This window comes from Gopherus flavomarginatus, chromosome 3 (assembly GCF_025201925.1).
Source record: "Gopherus flavomarginatus isolate rGopFla2 chromosome 3, rGopFla2.mat.asm, whole genome shotgun sequence".
Classification (NCBI taxonomy): domain Eukaryota; kingdom Metazoa; phylum Chordata; order Testudines; family Testudinidae; genus Gopherus; species Gopherus flavomarginatus.
In genome coordinates, this window is record NC_066619.1 from 120,029,622 (window position 1) to 120,047,794 (window position 18,173).

At 42.6% G+C, this 18,173-nt stretch overlaps 2 protein-coding genes across 4 annotated transcripts in view; one reads left to right on the forward strand and one right to left on the reverse strand.

Moving 5' to 3' along the window:
* ACO1 (aconitase 1) overlaps positions 1-6,511 on the forward strand; it is a 43,078-nt gene extending 36,567 nt beyond the window's left edge. For both annotated transcript variants that reach the window (XM_050943068.1, XM_050943067.1), the window contains 4 exons: positions 1,208-1,355; positions 3,440-3,562; positions 4,849-5,034; positions 6,111-6,511. In XM_050943068.1, coding sequence (XP_050799025.1) covers positions 1,208-1,355; positions 3,440-3,562; positions 4,849-5,034; positions 6,111-6,224 — 571 coding nt within the window. In that variant the 3' untranslated portion in view covers positions 6,225-6,511. The remainder of the gene's footprint in view (positions 1-1,207; positions 1,356-3,439; positions 3,563-4,848; positions 5,035-6,110) is intronic.
* Positions 6,512-7,728: 1,217 nt separating this feature from the next.
* Positions 7,729-18,173, reverse strand: part of RIGI (RNA sensor RIG-I) — a 32,712-nt gene continuing 22,267 nt past the window's right edge. The window contains exons 12-18 of one of the 2 annotated variants that reach the window (XM_050943061.1): positions 16,838-16,973; positions 15,491-15,639; positions 15,239-15,329; positions 14,291-14,461; positions 12,215-12,366; positions 10,608-10,754; positions 7,729-8,624 (exon numbers count right to left, since the gene is read on the reverse strand). In XM_050943061.1, coding sequence (XP_050799018.1) covers positions 8,319-8,624; positions 10,608-10,754; positions 12,215-12,366; positions 14,291-14,461; positions 15,239-15,329; positions 15,491-15,639; positions 16,838-16,973 — 1,152 coding nt within the window. In that variant the 3' untranslated portion in view covers positions 7,729-8,318. The other variant, XM_050943062.1, reaches the window with a different exon arrangement.

An 18,173-nucleotide genomic window follows, 5' to 3' on the forward strand; every position in this document is an offset into this window, starting at 1 on the left:
ATTTCCCTTCCAGATAATCCAGCCAAATCTTGGTTCCATTGAAGTCAACACCAAAACTTTCAGATTTCAGTGGGACCAAGCTTTGACTCTAAACACATTTCCTCTGTAATACAGGACTCCTTCATTGGTCAAACCAGGACATCCTGAGCTACAGAAGCTCTTGAGTTTAGATCATCTTTGGTCAGAGCAGCTGCTGCCACTGGCACAGGCTTGAGAACAGGGCGCTCTTGCTTTACTGTTATATGAGAGGTCTGGGGTTTTGTCTGCCAGCCTTGGACTGGAATCTTCTCTCAGGCCTGACTCCCTGCTCTGTTGTGCCTCTAATCCCTAGTCCATCTCTCTGAGCGGCACGAGTTTTGTTTCTGAAAACTACAAGTATACTTTTTAAAAAAACATTGCTGTTGTAACAAGCCTTTCAACGGGTTTTTAAATGAAATGTGCTAATGTACCAGAGGTTACTGAATGCAGATTACTCTTTCCTCATGGGTGCAAGTCCCATTGATGTCAATTGGCTTGAAAGTCTAAAGTCCCATACACAAGTTGCAAAACAAATATAGTATGTTAAAGTAACACTTTGGATGGATCCCAGTACAAACAGCCCTGCTCTATACTATGCATCTCTGTTAGTGGCACAGATAGGAGACCTGTGTGTGTTTCTTTGGGGGTCATGTATAACTCGTATGCTCTCTGTATAAATTAATATTCCCTTGTACACCCACCCTTACTGTTACCTTTTCCCCTATGTATCAGTTAGCCTGCCGCAAAGAGCTCAAGTTCTGCTGATCTGAACAATACCTTGCATAATGGGCTCTGGTCAGGTCCTATAGCAACAGAAGTAAGCAGTGGTAGCGAGTAAGTAGCAGCTAATCAGAAGGGATTGCTATTGGTTCTTGTGGCTAAATGCAGCCTGGTTCCTATTATTGTAGCACCACTCGTATTGCTTGCGGTAACAATGCTTTAGCCGCCTCTCTGGCTAGGTCCTGGTTACATGCTTGCGCTACTGTGGGCTGGTAAGAAAGATGTTGAAATAGAACTAATGAGCTGGTTCCTGACTACACTGCTGGGGACTGTGTGAGTGCTGGAGAGCGCTTTCAGAGTAAGTTACAAAGGTGACTGGATCTAGCTTCAGAGATGTCTCTTCACAGCTTATTTCATGAAACCACTTCAGTTTAAAAATAAACACAAGTGTCTCTTTTTTTTCTAATAGCTTGACTCCCAGAGAGTTCAACTCTTACGGCTCCCGCAGAGGTAATGACGCTGTCATGGTCAGAGGAACGTTTGCAAACATTCGCTTGTCAAACAAATTCATCAATAAGCAGGCACCCCAGACCATCCACTTCCCTTCTGGAGAAACAGTGAGTGCACTGCTTGATCCACACTGGCGCTGCCAACTTCAGGGCACCTACCTAGTTTGCCTGCAGTAGTTACTTTGGGTTTAAGGTGGTTGGGGGCTATTTCCTAGTTTTTTGGGTCAGATCCTTGTCATAAACAGATAGCTAAGGGTTAATGTCTCTTTCACCTGAAGCACCTGACCAGAGGACCAATCAGGAAACCGGATTTTTTCAACTTTGGGTGGAGGGAATTGAGTGTCTGAGTCTTTTGTCTTTGTTTTCTGGCTGCCTGCTTTCTCTGAGCTTTGGAGAAGTAGTTTCTATTTTCTAGTCTTCTGTTTCCAAGTGTAAGGACAAAGAGATCAGATAGTAAGTTATATGGTTTCTTTTCTTTGGTATTTGCATGAATATAAGTGCTGGAGTGCTTTGATTTGTATTCTTTTTGAATAAGGCTATTTATTCAATATTCTTTTAAGCAATTGACCCTGTGTTGTATCATCTTAATACAGAGAGAACATTTGTACTTATTTTTCTTTCTTTTTATATAAAGCTTTCTTCTAAGACCTGTTGGAGTTTTTCTTTACTTCAGGGAAATTGAGTCTGTACTCACCAGGGAATTGGTGGGAGGAAGAAATCAAGGGGAGATTTGTGTGTTGGATCGCTAGCCTGATTTTGCATTCCCTCTGGGGAAATAGGAAAGTACTTTTGTTTCCAGGATTGGGAACGGAGAGGGGGAGTCCCTCTGTGTAGTTTCACAGAGCTTGTGTCTGTGTATCTCTCCAGGAGCACCTGGAGGGGGGAAGGGAAAAAGGATTATTTCCCTTGGTTGTGAGACTCAAGGGATTTGGGTCTTGGGGTCCCCAGGGAAGGTTTTTCAGAGGGACCAGAGTGCCCCAAAACACTCTAATTTTTTGGGTGGTGGCAGCAGGTACCAGGTCCAAGCTGGTAACTAAGCTTGGAGGTTTTCATGCTAACCCCCATATTTTGGACGCTAAGGTCCAAATCTGGGACTAAGGTTATTACAATCCTCATCTAGTGTCAGCTGATGTAGTGCCAGTGACTTCAGTGGAACTATGTTGACTTATTGAAAATCTGTCCCTTTAAAATATGAGATGTCTCTCTAGAGCATACATCTTTATCGATTTCTAATTCTGTATCTGTCCATATATTCTGTGTGTAGCAATAGCTATGCAGCAAAACCTCAGAGTTACAAACACTTTAGGAATGGGCATTCATCATTCTGAACAAAAGATTGACTTAATACAATCTTTAATCACTTTGAAACTGTACTGTGCAGAAGAAAAATGCTGCTTTGAGCCATCCTACTTTAAATGAAACAGGCACGCAACCGGTTGTTACCTTGTCAAATCTTTTTTGAAATTTTCCCTTTACTGTTTTATGTTTAACATGGTGCTGTATTTAATTTTTTTAATCTCTGCTGCTGCCTGATTACATACTTCTGGTTCCAAATGAGATGTGTGGTTCCAGGGGCAGTTCATAACTCGGAGGCTCTACATATCTATATATAACCTGTCTCTATATTTATATAGCTAGATGTATATTTCTAGAGATCTCTCTATAGAGAGACAGAACACACACACACACACAGAGAAAGCTAACAGCATGGGTGTGTAGACATGCAGTCATTAGCAGCTCTCATCCCAACATAAAAATACATCTGCCACTATTATTGGCTATTTGCAGCTCTGCCTATAGCACCTGTGCTCTTCTGGGCACCAGTGAAGAGAGAACACACAGTATAATTTGGGCTGGGGTGCGCAGGTGATACTGGCAGGGCTGTAAATGGCCAATACTAGATGAAGAGAGATCGGTGCTGGAATTGGACACTATGTATTAACTGACCTGCTAGAGCTATTTCACATGATGGTGGTGTTCTACATCTGTATCCACTCACATTCTGAACAAAGCACACTTTCATGGTGTAGGCTAGCTCTACGCTTAATGGTGGTATTTTGCATATGTGTGATTATGGAAGGAAAAGTTCTTCTTAGAGCACCCTTCTGGTAGACTTGGAAGCAGCAGAGCTCTTTACTTCACACACAGCTGTGTCTCGACAAGACATCTAATGTATCTGGTATTCCTTCCAGCTGGATGTGTTTGATGCAGCTGAGAGATACAAGCAGGCAGGCCATCCCCTCATTGTGCTGACTGGCAAGGAGTATGGCTCAGGAAGCTCCAGGGACTGGGCAGCAAAGGGCCCTTTTCTGCTGGTGAGTGACTGTAATAAATGGAAGTGGAGAAGTTAGAACCACCCTTTATTGTTCACTTCTCCTAGATGGTTGTGAGCATCCTGTGTCCAAACTCCCCATCAAAGGTGAAAAGTGTAAATTAATAAAGAAATATTCCAAGGAGTGTGTGTCTGTCTCTAGCTCCAAGTAGAATGTTCCTATCAGTCACTAAAGGAGAATACAGAATATTGCTAATGCTGGTTAAGAAGGGGCTGCTGATGGGAAAACTGATTTGCCTTTGAGAACAAAGCACAGTTCTCTGCACAGCAGAGCCTTTGCAATACTGGCAGTGTTGTAGCCCACAACAAGAGCTATATACTGCTAAGGAAATTCATACTTACCCAGTAAACAGGGACGTTTCACACTCTTAAACAGGACTCTCTGTTGCAGAAACAATAGCTTATAACTGAGATGATTAATGCCACTCTGCAACTAACCACCAACCAAAAGCAGTAGATTGCATACTGCAGGCAGCTTGCAAGTTATTCCCCCAAGCGCGAGTACGATTGCCTTGGCAGAAAATTGAGGTTGGTTTGTGCATGACACTCCAACCAAAAAGGGGCCAAACTTGTAACTGTTACTTATTTACCTGGACTTTAAGCTCTGTAGGGCAACAACCCTTTGTTCTGTGGCTGCGTGGCACCAACTGCTGACAGGATGCAGTTGGTGAGGGGGGTTGCCTATGTGCTGTTAATATACAAATAATACATTTCGGAAAGAAGAGCCCTGATCTCACTACCCCATGGAGTAGGATGGGACTTTGGTTCATTTCCCACACTTGCACTTTTTCCAAGAGGCTGGGTTGGAAGGAAAGTTTCTACTGAAAGTGGGAGTTATTTAAGAGATTGCTGTGCTACATATGATCAAGGGTGTGACTGCTGCCTTTTTTAAAAAACAGTGTGGCACCTAGTAGTGGAGACAGGTGCACACTATAAACCAATATCTATGCACAGAACAAAGGTCATGTGGCCCAGAGCACAAGCCTATTCAGGGTGCCAGTGTGTGTGCTAGGAGTCCTTATTTCCCCCCTTTCTCAAAGACAACATGGCCAAGGTTTTCAAGGCCCCGATATACAATACCTTTTAAAGGAGCACTTTCTGAAAATGGGGCCCCTTTGTGGTGGGTTGGAACACAATCACTAGTCACTTTCGCAAATCTCTGCCTATAACTCTACTGTATGGTAATAAGGAGAATTTTCCCAACCTATTATGTAGAGAAGCTATTCTAAACCTACAGTAAACACAGCTGACTCTGTTTGCATTTCCCAGGGAATTAAAGCCATTCTTGCCGAGAGCTATGAGCGCATCCACCGCAGTAACCTGGTAGGAATGGGAGTGATTCCCCTGCAGTATCTGCCCGGAGAGGATGCTGAGAGTTTAGGTCTCACAGGACGGGAACGTTACACAATTGTCATTCCTGAAGAACTTGCACCAAGGATGAAAGTCCAGATCAAGGTAATCAGGAGCCTGTGGGTTGGATTTTCAAAAGCACCCTGGAGTTAGCAGCTCCGACTCACTCTCTCACCTTCCAGCATTCTTGGTCTAGCCCCTGCTATGGTGTCTGAGAGACTGTGTGGCAAAGAATGAAGTCCATAAAGTGTACTTCATGCAACTACTCAATACTGATGCAGTCCACTGAATCTTAAGTTTGACTTCCTCCACCCATATAGATTGTATACTTTGCACAATGCAGTCAGTGCCATGTAATAGCAACATGTAGCTAAACTGTAAGAATTAATACACTAGGGCCAAACAAATGGTGAGCACATTTTTAGATGAGATTTCGGAAAGGGCCCCACCACTTTTGCCATAGTGTAGAGTTCAAAGTAGTCAACAATAAGTCTAGTTATGTTTAAGTGATATGGGTAGGAGACTGCTTAATTAAATGAAAAAAGACTGCAAGGGAAGAATTATGCATCCGAGTGCATCACTTAATGCATTTGAAACATTTTATATAATATATATAATCTTAATCCACAATGTGTGCACCTCTTTGAAATGCTTAGCTTGGACAGTTTTTAGTACAGAAACAGTGATTAACCTTTTTTTCCCTGGTGCCCTATCCTCTCTGTGCCAACACCACAGAAACTGAGGCTGCAAAAAAGTTATTGGAATTAATAATTTTGCCACATTACTGAAGCCAAGAATTAAGAAAATAAAAACATGAAGACTTAACCACTTTAAGGGATACAAACTTTCATGCTCCAAGACATAAATCATTTTTTACTAGATTCAGGTAGAAATTTTATCTGGAGATAAGTTATTCCATACCTGAGTTACTGGGTTTTGTATCGGGCTCTGACCAGAGTCAGGTAAGATACTGGACTAGGTAGACCACTGATCTGACTCTGGCACTTCTGCACATTACTGGTCACGTAACGTTTGTTATTGCTAAAGCATGGCTTCCTGCTGTATGTGGGAAATAATCCCCCTTTCACTAGCAGATCCTGTTGCACTTGGCACACCTGCAGATCTTAGTCATTCAGATAGCACAATGTACTCAGTTAATGTTCTCTCTCTAATCCCCACAGCTGGATACTGGGAAAACCTTCCAAGCCATCATGAGGTTTGACACTGATGTGGAGCTCACTTATTTCCGCAATGGTGGCATCCTGAACTACATGATCCGTAAAATGGCATCCTAATTAAAGCAACAGCAAGCAACGGTCCAGTTAGAAACCTGCCTTTGATGGCCACATGCGAATGCCTAATAATCACGGAACTTAGACGTCTAAACCATGAAACCAGTTGTTTCCTTGTGGACTGTATTACCCAGGGGCTTGTTTACAAAGGTAGAATGTGTTCAGTTTCCTGACACACTCATTTATTCTTCCCAATTAAATACCTGTATTATTTTTTGTATGGGGACTAGAGTGACTATTCTAGTGTGGGGCGATGCAGAAAGTGGATCTGTAAACAGTGCCAAAGCCTGTTCTGTAACAAGTGGTGATTTGTACATGGTGCATTTAGTTTGATGACATCTGTCAGTCCGATACAGTACTGTACTCGTTTCAGTTTCCCAGAAACTGACAGGGTACACTGGGATTTTTAACCTCCTTCCTACCCCTCCCCCCAATCTGGATTAAGTGTCAGAGGTTGGCGCTTTCCTATTTAAATAGCATTTGATCAGAATCCCTCTTTGAGAGGCTAATGCTGAAATTAGTAAATTGCTTAGCTCGCTCTTAATCACAAAATGTGAATTATCTTCCTTTAAGAACATCTTCTCTAAGCACTAGGTTTCGTTGGGACAGTGGACCTTTCGGAGGACAAATTTCTAAGAGATTAAAATCTATTTTCAAAAAAGTTTGACCGTAGCATTGGACTTTCTTTGCACACTGACTTATCTTCAGCAAGAGGGCGATTAGTATATTCAAGAAGTACAGTTTGATCACGTGGCTCTTCAATGATAAACATCCAGCCTACAAAAAACTACAGGTAAGAAGTAACTACTGCTATTACAGAAATACTGCGACATTTTGTAATGGTAATATTGCTAGGAGAATATTGTTTGTGGCTCTTTGAAGACTCCACATTTTAGTTCTAAATAAGCATCTAATACCTACACACAGTGATGAGCTGCCAAAATCTTAGGAACCGGTTCCCTACCGGGTCTTTGGCGGCACCGCTCCGGAAGGTGAAGGACCTGCTGCCTAAGACCCGGTAGGGAACTGCCCAGTGAGTACCCCTCCCATCCATGTCCTGCCCCCCTCAGAAACTGCAACCCATAACCAACCCCCGCTCCTTGTCCCCTGACCACTCCTTCCCGAAACCCCCAACCCTAACCTGGGTCCTGGCCACCAGTCCAGGGGGCTCTGCATTTTAATTTAATTTTAAATGAAGCTTCTTAAACATTTTAAAAATCTTATTTACTTTACATACAACATTAGTTTAGTTATATATTATAGACTTCTAGAAAGAGACTCTAAAAAGGTTAAAATGTATTACTGGCACGCAAAACCTTAAATTAGAGTGACTAAATGAAGACTCGGCACAGCACTTCTGAAAGGTTGCCGACCCCTGCTCTAAATCCAGAAAGTTGAAACTCTTTTAAACCTGACTTTGGTTCCTTCACAGTAAGGAACTGATCTGCCTTGTATTTCACCTGTAAACACCTCTACATCCTAGCATAAATGAAGTCTGGAGGTGAACTGAAGTTTAAGATTTAATGAGATCAGGCTATGTAAAGTGCAACATGAACAAACAGCAACAAAACACAGATAAATCCAATCAGTGAAAACACATGCAACTTCAACTGTTCACTGGTAGAATGCCACCTAAATATCTACAAGTTTTAGCTAATAAGTCGGATTAGACATTCAAATGTGTTTCTTCACATGCTCCACAAACTTTTTTGCAGAGGTGAAGACTTAACTAAGCATGCAGTCAGAGTACAAATTAGGGAGTGCTCGAACTAGTCTAATGGAGGTGACATGTACTCCCTCTTCGTTATTTAACAAGGCCAGACTGTTTAGGTAAAACGGGCAAAAAGTCCTATCAACCAGGGCACGAAATACAGTAATTCCTAGAGCATTATTAGTCGTCGTCCACTTTGCACCTTATTTTTTACTTGGTTCTATCTTCATAATAGAATTGCCAATGAAAGACTGCAGAGCCCCCTTTAAGCAAGTGCTGCTATTTGCCCATTCTGCGTATAATCTATTTGACACCCGAGTTAAGAACATGCATTTGTGTACCTGGAAATAGCTCACCTAGTTGGGTGGTGGTGAATCAGTTGTTAGTTACTCTGTGCTGGACATTTCATTAATGTCAAATTCCCTCATTGCAAAATCTACCTCTCTCCATTTCCGGAAAACTGCGAGTTTACTAGTTGTAACATCCTTCACCACAAAGCTTTCAATTTTGATCACGGGGAGGTCATCGAATGCCTTGTACCTCACTGTGATTCCCCAGTCATGGAGGCACTTGGAGTCCTGGCAGTACATTTTGCATTTCTTCTCAAAGTGGTCATAGCGGCTTGGTTTCTTATGAGGCTTTGTTAGAAAACGTTCCCGAAACAGGGCATCTAAGACTGTATGGTGAGACTTCTAAAATGACAGTAAAAATATTAGATGCAGCTTAATACCAGAAATTTATCATAATTTCTAAATTCTTAAGTTTCCATTTGTTGGCCTCCATATGCTGATTTTACACAACTACCAAGGGAGTTCTGCCTCTGTCACTTGGTTTAAACTACAAGAACAATTCTTCTATACAAAATAGCTTGAGTTGCAGTAGCACTTCTGGAAAAGGAAATTTCTTTACAAAAAAAGTAATGGAGATGAAAATGTCACTCACCCCCCTTCTTACAGGAAAATTGTAAAACCAAATGTAATTTGCAAGGAGTGGTGAAGTCTCAGCTAAGAATCTGTGACAGTGTATTTGAGTCGACTCTTATAAATCTCCTATTACAACCTCCGCTCCAATTAAATCTTTCCTTGTGTGGTACTACAATGCACAGCTGTCCTTACAAGGGGAAGGATGATTTTTAAAGGACTGTGTTCCATAGTCCCTAATGTCGGTTACTGCCTCAGTGGGGAGCTGGATGGAAACTCCAGGGAGTTTCCAGCTGCAAGACTCCATCTTTATGGTACTGAGGGGAAGGGGGGGGGGAGGTGTTAGTCCCCTACAGAACCATAGAGACAAGAAGTTCAGAGCCAGAACCCTGCTTCTCCTTGCTGCTTCCTACCCCCACACCTCTCTGCTACTGGAACATACATAATCGAGACACAGCTAGTGCCCATCCATGATTTCTTAGAGCTAAAGCATGTAAAGCTGGGTGGTGTGAGTCAGTTGGGAGTTTTTTAAACAAGGAGCAGTAGGTCACCAAGTAGTGGGGACTCTGGCAGAGCACAGCTTGAAAACCACCCATTTTCAGCACATGAAATATCCCAGGCATAGGAAACCCAACATCAATGCTCAGATTTTCCTGATGTCAAGGAAAAAGGCTCTCCTCTTGCAGCACTGCCCAGCTGACTTTCCCAGCCTCAGTGGGTAGGAGCAGAGCAAGACTGAGACTCTTGAGTCACCATAGACAGTCCCATGAAAACATGTGAATAATGCCCGGCAGCAGTTCTAAAAAAGCAAAACATACATTACACCACCTAAGGAATGAGAAGGAAAATAATCCTGAAAAGGATAGTGCTACTCCATAAAGCAATGATACACGTCTTCTCCTGGAATGCTGTGCTCTGCTATGGGTGATGAAAGTCATCTGAGGGCTAGAGAGACTTCCATAGGAGGAGTGATTGAGAAGCTCACAACTGTTCATTTTAGCAAGGAGATGAAGAAGGAAGCACTATGATAGGGCTATACAAAATACTGAATAGTTTAGAGACCGTAAATAACGCGCTCCTATATAGTGTCTGTCATGATAGAAGAACAAGGGCGAAGCCAATGAAACTGAAAGGTAATGCAGTTAAGGGATTTCCCCCCCCGCAACACACAATGAATAACCAGCCACTGGAAATCATCAACTCAGTGCTAACCTGTAGCAAAGAGCTTAGCAGGATTTTTTAAAAGTAACCTCTGGGTGGAAAGTGAACATCCAGTTACATTAAGTATTCAGGCACCATGTATATTGTAGATGTACAATATGAACATGTGGTTATAAAGGTGGGTGGTTTGTTTAGATATCAATACCTATTTCCTGTTTGTCACATTTACCAACCAGTGGATCATGCTTGAGGATAAACATACATAAAGTAGGATAAAAAATCTAAACCACTGTTTCTGAATGTAAGTTAAATGTTAACAGCCTGGGCTTAGGAAGAAATTTCTCCTATGTGCTGTTGTTCCATAATTGTACATTACACTGATTCTTTCACTTTTCATTGAAATATTTGGCACTGTCCACAGGATGAATCACAGGTGTGATGTGTCACTAAAGCTCCTATGTCCCATTCTGCATCAACCTGGTCACTTTAATTTCCACATCAAATGCAACCCTAAAATTGGACTGGTAAGGCTCAACTGGTAACGAACTATTTGCACAGCATAACATTCACAGATTCCTAAAACTATACGCTTACCTCTATTACCCTGATGTCTTCTGTATTACAGGCATATGCTCTGCACTTCCCACAGAGCAATTGTCTATTGCCCTCCAGGAGCTTTTGTTTTATTTCTCTCTTTCTGGAATCTCGCAGCATCTTTTCCTTGTTTTGCAGGTCATGTATCTATAAACCAAAGCATTAGAAACAAAGGGATATTATGATCTTCAAAGAAACACCGAGGGCCAGAGGCTCAGCTGATGTTGATCTGTGTAGCGATAGTGAAGTCAATGGAGCTATGCTGATTTATACCAGCTGTAGACCTGGTCCTGAAAATGGTGGTGGTTGTGGAATTCAAGTTCCTTTTTGCTATTCCTTATGAAAATGTGACTCAGTCTCTCAGGTCTAATAACTCTCCCCAAAGGACCCAACCCCTATTCTTTTCAGAATTGCAAACTCCAATTATCCCCATGTATTTTGCAATTCTTATGCATCTATGACGGGCAGCCTGACATCCAATTCTTGAACAAAGTCTCTTTTTAGCAGAAATATGAAGCCAGCACCTGTCTGAGATGGTCACTGATGAGTGAAGAGCATCGGGGGGGGGGGGTGGGGGGGGACGGGGGAAGAGTTTACTTCCAAGCACGCTCAGGACAGGTTTTTGTGATGTCAGAGCCCTGAGGCTCTGACATCACAGTGCTCACTACAATGCTGTAAAGCTACATAGCCCCACAGACAATGTTCAACACCTGCTGCTTTTCATCTTGGCGGTAGTTGCAGTTAAACAGTGGTCAATGTTAATTTTGGCATTGAAGGGGATAGAGCTTTGCTGATTGACTCCAGCTAAGAGTCTGGCTCAGACACCACTAGTGGGACAATTTGTATGAAGGAGAGCACATCTCTGACCTTCTCCACCCTGGAGACTTTTTCAGTTTTAAGATAGGAGAGATACTCCCAACATACTTCTAAAGCCCGTGGTTTATATGAATGTCAAATATTGTCTGGATTAGGCTGCCCTGCAGCACACTTAAAACACCATTGCAGTGCCTGTGAGGATGGAAGGGAATGGCATTATCACACAAACCATTCAAAGAGCCGTCCCCCTGCAGTCCCAACCTGCTCACCCATGGGGCTTTGAAATCTCCCAGAATCCACTGCTTCAGGGAGCTGTGAAATCAGTAGCCAAAGGCTACTGCAACTGAAACAGGACATTGCTAGTGTAGACCCAGCAAATCTGGAATGGTTCAGAACTTGAATCAGAACACCTAATGTGGACACAATGACCCACTTGGACAACTGGTTTCTGTCGTCAACTCAGAAATTTTTTCAGTGCTAATAAGCCCACCCACAGCCCTATGCAGAGATGCTAAAAATATAAATAGCATGTCTATCTATTGCTATGTGAACATCCACCTTGACCACCAGCGCTTCACAGCTACTATTGGGGGGAAACAGCAGCACACAGCAACACTACACAATGGATTAGCACATAGAGGGGGAAATGTATCCTGGCCCCCGCTGCACAGGTTCAGCACAAGGCCTCAAGCTTTGTGTGTGCACAGAGTGAATACGTGGTGCAGTGACAATGGCCATTTTAGGTTCGGTCTCTGATTTGGACCATGCAGAATGGCAGCGGGTGGACCCACCTTCCTTGTGAACTTTTCCTCATCCCACTCCTGCAGCTGCTTGATGGCCTTGTTCATCATCTCCTCCTTATAGATATTGTTTCTCTCATTCTCAGCCACTTCGCTTTTGCTTGTCACAAGGATGCACTTGCTGTCTTTTGCCCTTCCGCGACCTGGGGGTGACAGGTACCCCTTTTATAATGCCCTATAGCGAACAGAGCAAAAGAGCCGACAGGCGGTGCCCTGAAGCCTGGGTCTCAATGCAGGCATAGAGCCATTGGAAATGTTATGCTTCTGCATGATTCCTCATGTGGCACTTGCCCATTCCCAAGCTGAAGCAACTACACATGCTTAGAAAAGTCTCCCAGTTAAAATTCACTGGGCCCAGGCCCTCTTATTCTGAACAAGCATTCAAAAACACACACATTCTATGAAGTTTTGAAGTTACAAAGACCCCACCCTCTTTTGTATGGGTTCTCTCTGTCTGTACTGTGTTACACATTGATGCATGAGGCCTTCGAGGTGATTAGCTCAGACAGTTTGTGGCCAGCAACCACTGTATATTGTCCCACTGGTTTCTTTTAGAAAGCTCCGTAAGGCTAGATGAGGAACAAGACTGAGATGAACATCCATTAGTTATCTGTCCCGTTGCATTCCCACCAAAATGACAACTGATAGTTGACAGTAGGAAATACAATTAGGGGAAGGATTGTCTCTTCACTATGTATTTTTTCAGTGCCTAGCATAATGCGGCCCTGATCTCAACTGGGGTCTGGTTCTACTGGGATACAAACTAATAAATAGTAATTCATAGGATTCCCATGTTGTCCTATGCTTTTAAAAAGGGGGTTTGTTAGAACTAACCATTACTCACATGTAGTTTGAGTTCTAAAAATTTGAAGGAGTTAATCTGCCCAACTTCTTTTTCAGGTATTTACAACAGCTCTTGTAGCAAGACAGCTTTTTCCCTCAACACTTTAAGTGTCTAATTTTGGGGTAATTATTTAATACAAAAATAAGCAGCAATAAAACTATGACATTGAGTGTCTGCTATAAACCCCAAAAGCCAGGAGCTCACTCAATGAAAGGTCAATTTAAAATGAGTAAAATAACCATTTCACAACAGTATTGAATTTCATAGCCTGACTATGTGCTCAGATCACAAAATTAAACATTGCAGCAGAATTTTTAAAAGGGCTGGGTAATTTTATGACCACTTTTCTCTTTTGTAGCTGAAAGGAAAACCCACATTTAGAATAGGAGCCTCTATCCCCCTCTAGTGGCTGGACTACATAATGGCCTCAACATTGGTAGGGCAACTCCCACCTTTTCTGTATGTGTATGTATCTATCTCCTTACTTATCTGTTCTATTCTATGCATCTGATTAAGTGGGCTGTAGTCCCCAAAAGCTTATGCTTAAATAAATTTGTTAGTCTCTAACGTGCCACAAGTACTCCTGTTCTCATAGTGGTTTATGAGCACCACATTCTTTGCATTAATAGTGTCTTTTAGCTTAGACAGTAGACACTTGTTTTTAAATCCAGAAGTCCCAGGTTCAAGCCACACTTCCAATAACCCACCTGAGGGCATTATGTTACACAAGTTTAAGGACAGATTGTGCCTATATGCAAAGAACTGCGTAGAGTGGCCAAGCAACTATGTGAGACTCCCTTAATGGAGTTTCTCCTGAATTCTCCATGGGGGCATATTTTGCAGAATTTCCAATTGTACTTGCTGTTAAATTGTTCTTCTGTGCATATTTCTATTTACTTGCATGCACAAATGCATGCTTAAGAGATGTTCCTTGAATGTGTAGCACCATCGTGTGATGTGTATAGTTTACCCACACATACACACACACGTGCACACACAGACTCTCTAATCTAATCAATGGCTCTTCCCTCCTGTGACATCAAGACTTGCCCTGACCCTTCATTCAGCTGAAAGCACTCAGAGTGAGAGAGAAATCAGAGTAAGATACACACACACAATGCCTAAAGTAAACACGACAGCCAGTCAGAGGGGCTGACGGGGTATTTGCTAGACCTATACCATATTCACATGATAGTAGTTCCTTAAGCTGTAGTGACACATACCTCGGACTTGGATCATTTTGGTGACATTGCCAGAGTATTCATAGAGGAGAACCAGGTTGCACTGAGCAATATCAATCCCTTCATCTGCAACAGCTGTAGTTATTAGTATCTTACTGTCGCCGTTAGTTTTGAACGAGTCCAGTACACCCTTTTGATTTGAGAGTGTCATCCCTACAGTACAAAAAGTCAGAATACAATGCACGGTGAGATGCTGAAAAATTCCTAAATTGGATACTACACATATTATCCTTGCAGTCAGTACCAAAAGTCAGTCTGTTTGCTCTGGAGACTGTGAAAGAAATGCCTCACATCAGGATACACAGCTGCCTCCTTGAGGACTAGAAAGCTGCACAATATCTAACAAAGAGGGACTCTTGTTAAGATGTCACACTGTGAATCACTTTGGCAAGCAACATTTTACATTTCCTCCAGTGTGTTTGAAGCTGTCCTTTTAAAAACTGGTTTGTTTTAATGAGATTCTGTTCTCTGGCTAATTTAAACCACTAAGATATTCTCAAAATAAGTCAGATTTCCTCTGTTTGGTGCAGTCAAGTTTTTAAACATGTGTTTACCTCCTGCCACAGGGAAACTCAGTGAGCCACAAATGAGGCAGGGAACACCCACTGCATCGCTCTGAGTAAAGAGGATGAGGGACTTTTTTAAAATTATCTAGCAGAATTGCATAGCAGAGCATTGTTGCTAATGCACCTAGAGTTTTAACCAGAGGTTTTGGCAGGAAAAGCAGGAGTCTGTTTAGATGTAGTAAAATCTCCTGTACATTTCATATCCTTCCCTAATATTGATGAAGGAATTGTAGGATTGGCTTGGGCATTTGCTTGTCCTCCTGTCCTGGAACATGGAGATTGACTACAGAGATAATGCAATACTTTAAGTGGTCTGGGAACACATGGTATAACAACTTACTTCCCTCAGTGCAAACTCCCATACCTGTCTGCTGGTTTCTTTTGCTACGCCCCATCAACGCATCCGGTTTTAGGTAGCTGAGTGTAGGATTTTCATCAATCCATTTCTTCAAAGCCTACAAAGCAAGATACCCATTAGTAACCGTTTCCAAACTCTTGGTCGCAGAAAGGGATGCAAGGAGCCCCTGGCCTGTGCAGGCCAAGCAGGCTACTAAGCTACCCTATATTTATTTTCTAGTTGCCCCTTTTTAGTAGTGTTGGAGAGAGGTGGTCTTACAGACACTAGAGCTCTTCTGGTAACAAAGAGAAGGGTGCGGGTCTCTGGCTTTAGGCGGTATTCTTCATTCAGGATGAAGGTGAGCTCCTCCAGTTTGGGATTCTCATTCAGTTCATCTACTGAGGCCTCTCTCAGTTCCTGTTGTTTAGCTGGAAGAAAACATTGACCTCCTCAGTTTGCAGTTAGCATCATCCATTCCAGCAAACAGCAAGCTGGCCCACATCTAGCAGCCAAAGATGAAGTGACTTTCCCTTGCACTTCTTTAAAAATTCTCAACTGTTCTCTTAAAAACCAAAAAGAAAAAAAAAGTTTTATGTGTCTAACCACGTCCCTAGGGAGCTATTTCTGAATCACTTGCATTTTAAAGCTGAAATCACAGCAGCATAGTCCCTGAGCAGGCATCTAAACCAGAACATTGCTTTAACCTCCCCCCGCCCATCTATTTTAAAGACAAATATTGATTCTACTGGCTCTTGACTGACTGAGGGCTTAGTGTGTGGCCTGCCAGGCTGTGAGTCTACAGTGCCCTAGCTTGCCAGGCAGTAGCTTGCCATGCAGACAAACCCCGAAGTTTGATCCTTCAATTGGCTCTGTATAGGCAGACCCTGCATCCATGTGAATCCCCACAGGTCTCAATGGGAATTACTCTGCACAGGCAGTTGCAGGATCAGAGCCTAATTTAGTGTACTTGATTTCTTAATCAGCTGTTCTCAAATTCAGGGCTACACTGTTGCATTAAACCACAGCCCCTTGAGGCACTGCTGCAATACTTGCAGGAGTGCGGGGGTTAGCATGAGCCCAAGTAACACAGAGCGCAACATGTGCCCCTTCCCCAGCTGTGTCCTACTCCTGCTCTTCCCTCTGAAGTTGCTAGCACTCATCATTCCCTCCTCTCTCCGCCAGGCTCCCAGTTCTCATGTAAAACACAGCAGGAAAGTGAGAGTCTTTATCCGCTAGCCACTGACCCACATAAGAGAATAGGAGTCTATAGCAGCTGACAGCTCAGGTTATTACTTCTTTAGCTCACGGGGTAGAAGCTCATGGTTTTAGCAATGAAGGTCCCAAGTTCAGCCCCCCCCCACTGATAAGCCAGGACATTTGTCCACTGGGAGGACAGGGAAAGTATCCATTAACTTTCCATTAACTTTAAAGTCTTTTCCTGGGCTGGACACAGATGGGTACTCAAAGCTGGTTTCATGCAAACAACTGGCATGGAAGGTGTGGACCCCAACTGTTACAGCCTCCAAACATGGATACAAATAAGAGGAGAAGCAAGTTGAACCACCTTAAACAATTCCTCTCCCCCTGCCTAGTGCTTGCACCTTTCAGATGGGCTGCAGGAAGTACCTTCAAAATTCGCTGTTAACTGTTGATCTATCTCATCAAACCCTCCACTTTTAATGTCATTGAAAAACTCAGTCAAGTAGGCCAACGCATCCTGAGTCCGTGCATCTTCATTGATGATGAGGGCATCATTGTATTTCTGTTTAGAGAGATGAATATATTTTTAAAGCACTCATTTCTCAAGCCAAATGCCTATCAGTAATGGGGAGAGGGAGGGAAACCCAGTGAATTTTACGAAGATAAGCTTCTGCATTTGAAATACTTGTTACTTCTACAGTAGCACAGGAAAACAGTGATTGCAAGCAGTATCCGCTGAACAGTATAGTTTTTAGTAAGCATCCAAGACACAGCTCAGATGTGGGGTGCTAAAACTGCATTTGCTCCTTTCAAACAAGTATACATTTGCACTCTCCGCTAAAATAGACTGAGAAAAATCCACTAATTTATTTTTCAGTCTGTAAATTTCTGAAGCCTGATTCCAATCTTAAACTGATTATTCAAACCTCTGTTTGAATGTAAGCCAGATGGGAATCGGGGCCCTGATATAGCCACAAATACTGGCCCTGATCCTACAGGATTTACACACGTTTCAGGGTTGAGTTCAATGCACTCACTGAGGTGCTTAAAGCACACACTGACATAATGCCACTGTTAGTAATCACCCTGTAATTTATATTTTTATGGCTTACGGGAGGTTTATTTTCAGAATGTTTGTAGTTCTATCCCCCAGTGTTTAATTTCTGCAGTATTCTAAAGCCCTTAAGAAAACAAACTAACTATTTGATCATTTCATATTACATTTATTAGAATGCATTCCATCCATTTGACCCATAGAGCTTAGTAACATTGAAAACTATTTTGTATGAAAGACAATACTTTTATTTTGTGTAACATTTTATAAGAAAGACGACAATCACTGTTCCCAAGTGCCACAGGCGATTAGCCACAGGTTTCCCCAGTGCGCTCCAGTCCTTTGCACATTACCCTGAAGCACAAATAATTCAATCAAGACCTTGAATCGAGTCCATAGCAGGTATAAATTGATATAGCTCCTTGGCTTTAATAAAAACAACGAGGAGTCCTTCTGGCACCTGAGAGACTAACCAATTTATTTGGGCATAAGCTTTCGTGGGCTAAAACCCACATTTTACACTGCTGAGGATCTGGCTCAAGGTCTTTTGCATTCCTTCTGCAGTAAAGCCAGTGGAACTATGACATCTGTACTGCTGAGAGTCTGGCCCATTGCATCATCCCATAATTACTACAAAGATAAGAGCACCCAGAAATCTGGGAACTGTGTAGGGTCCTATTCAGCTTCTAATTGGAGGTATCTGCACTG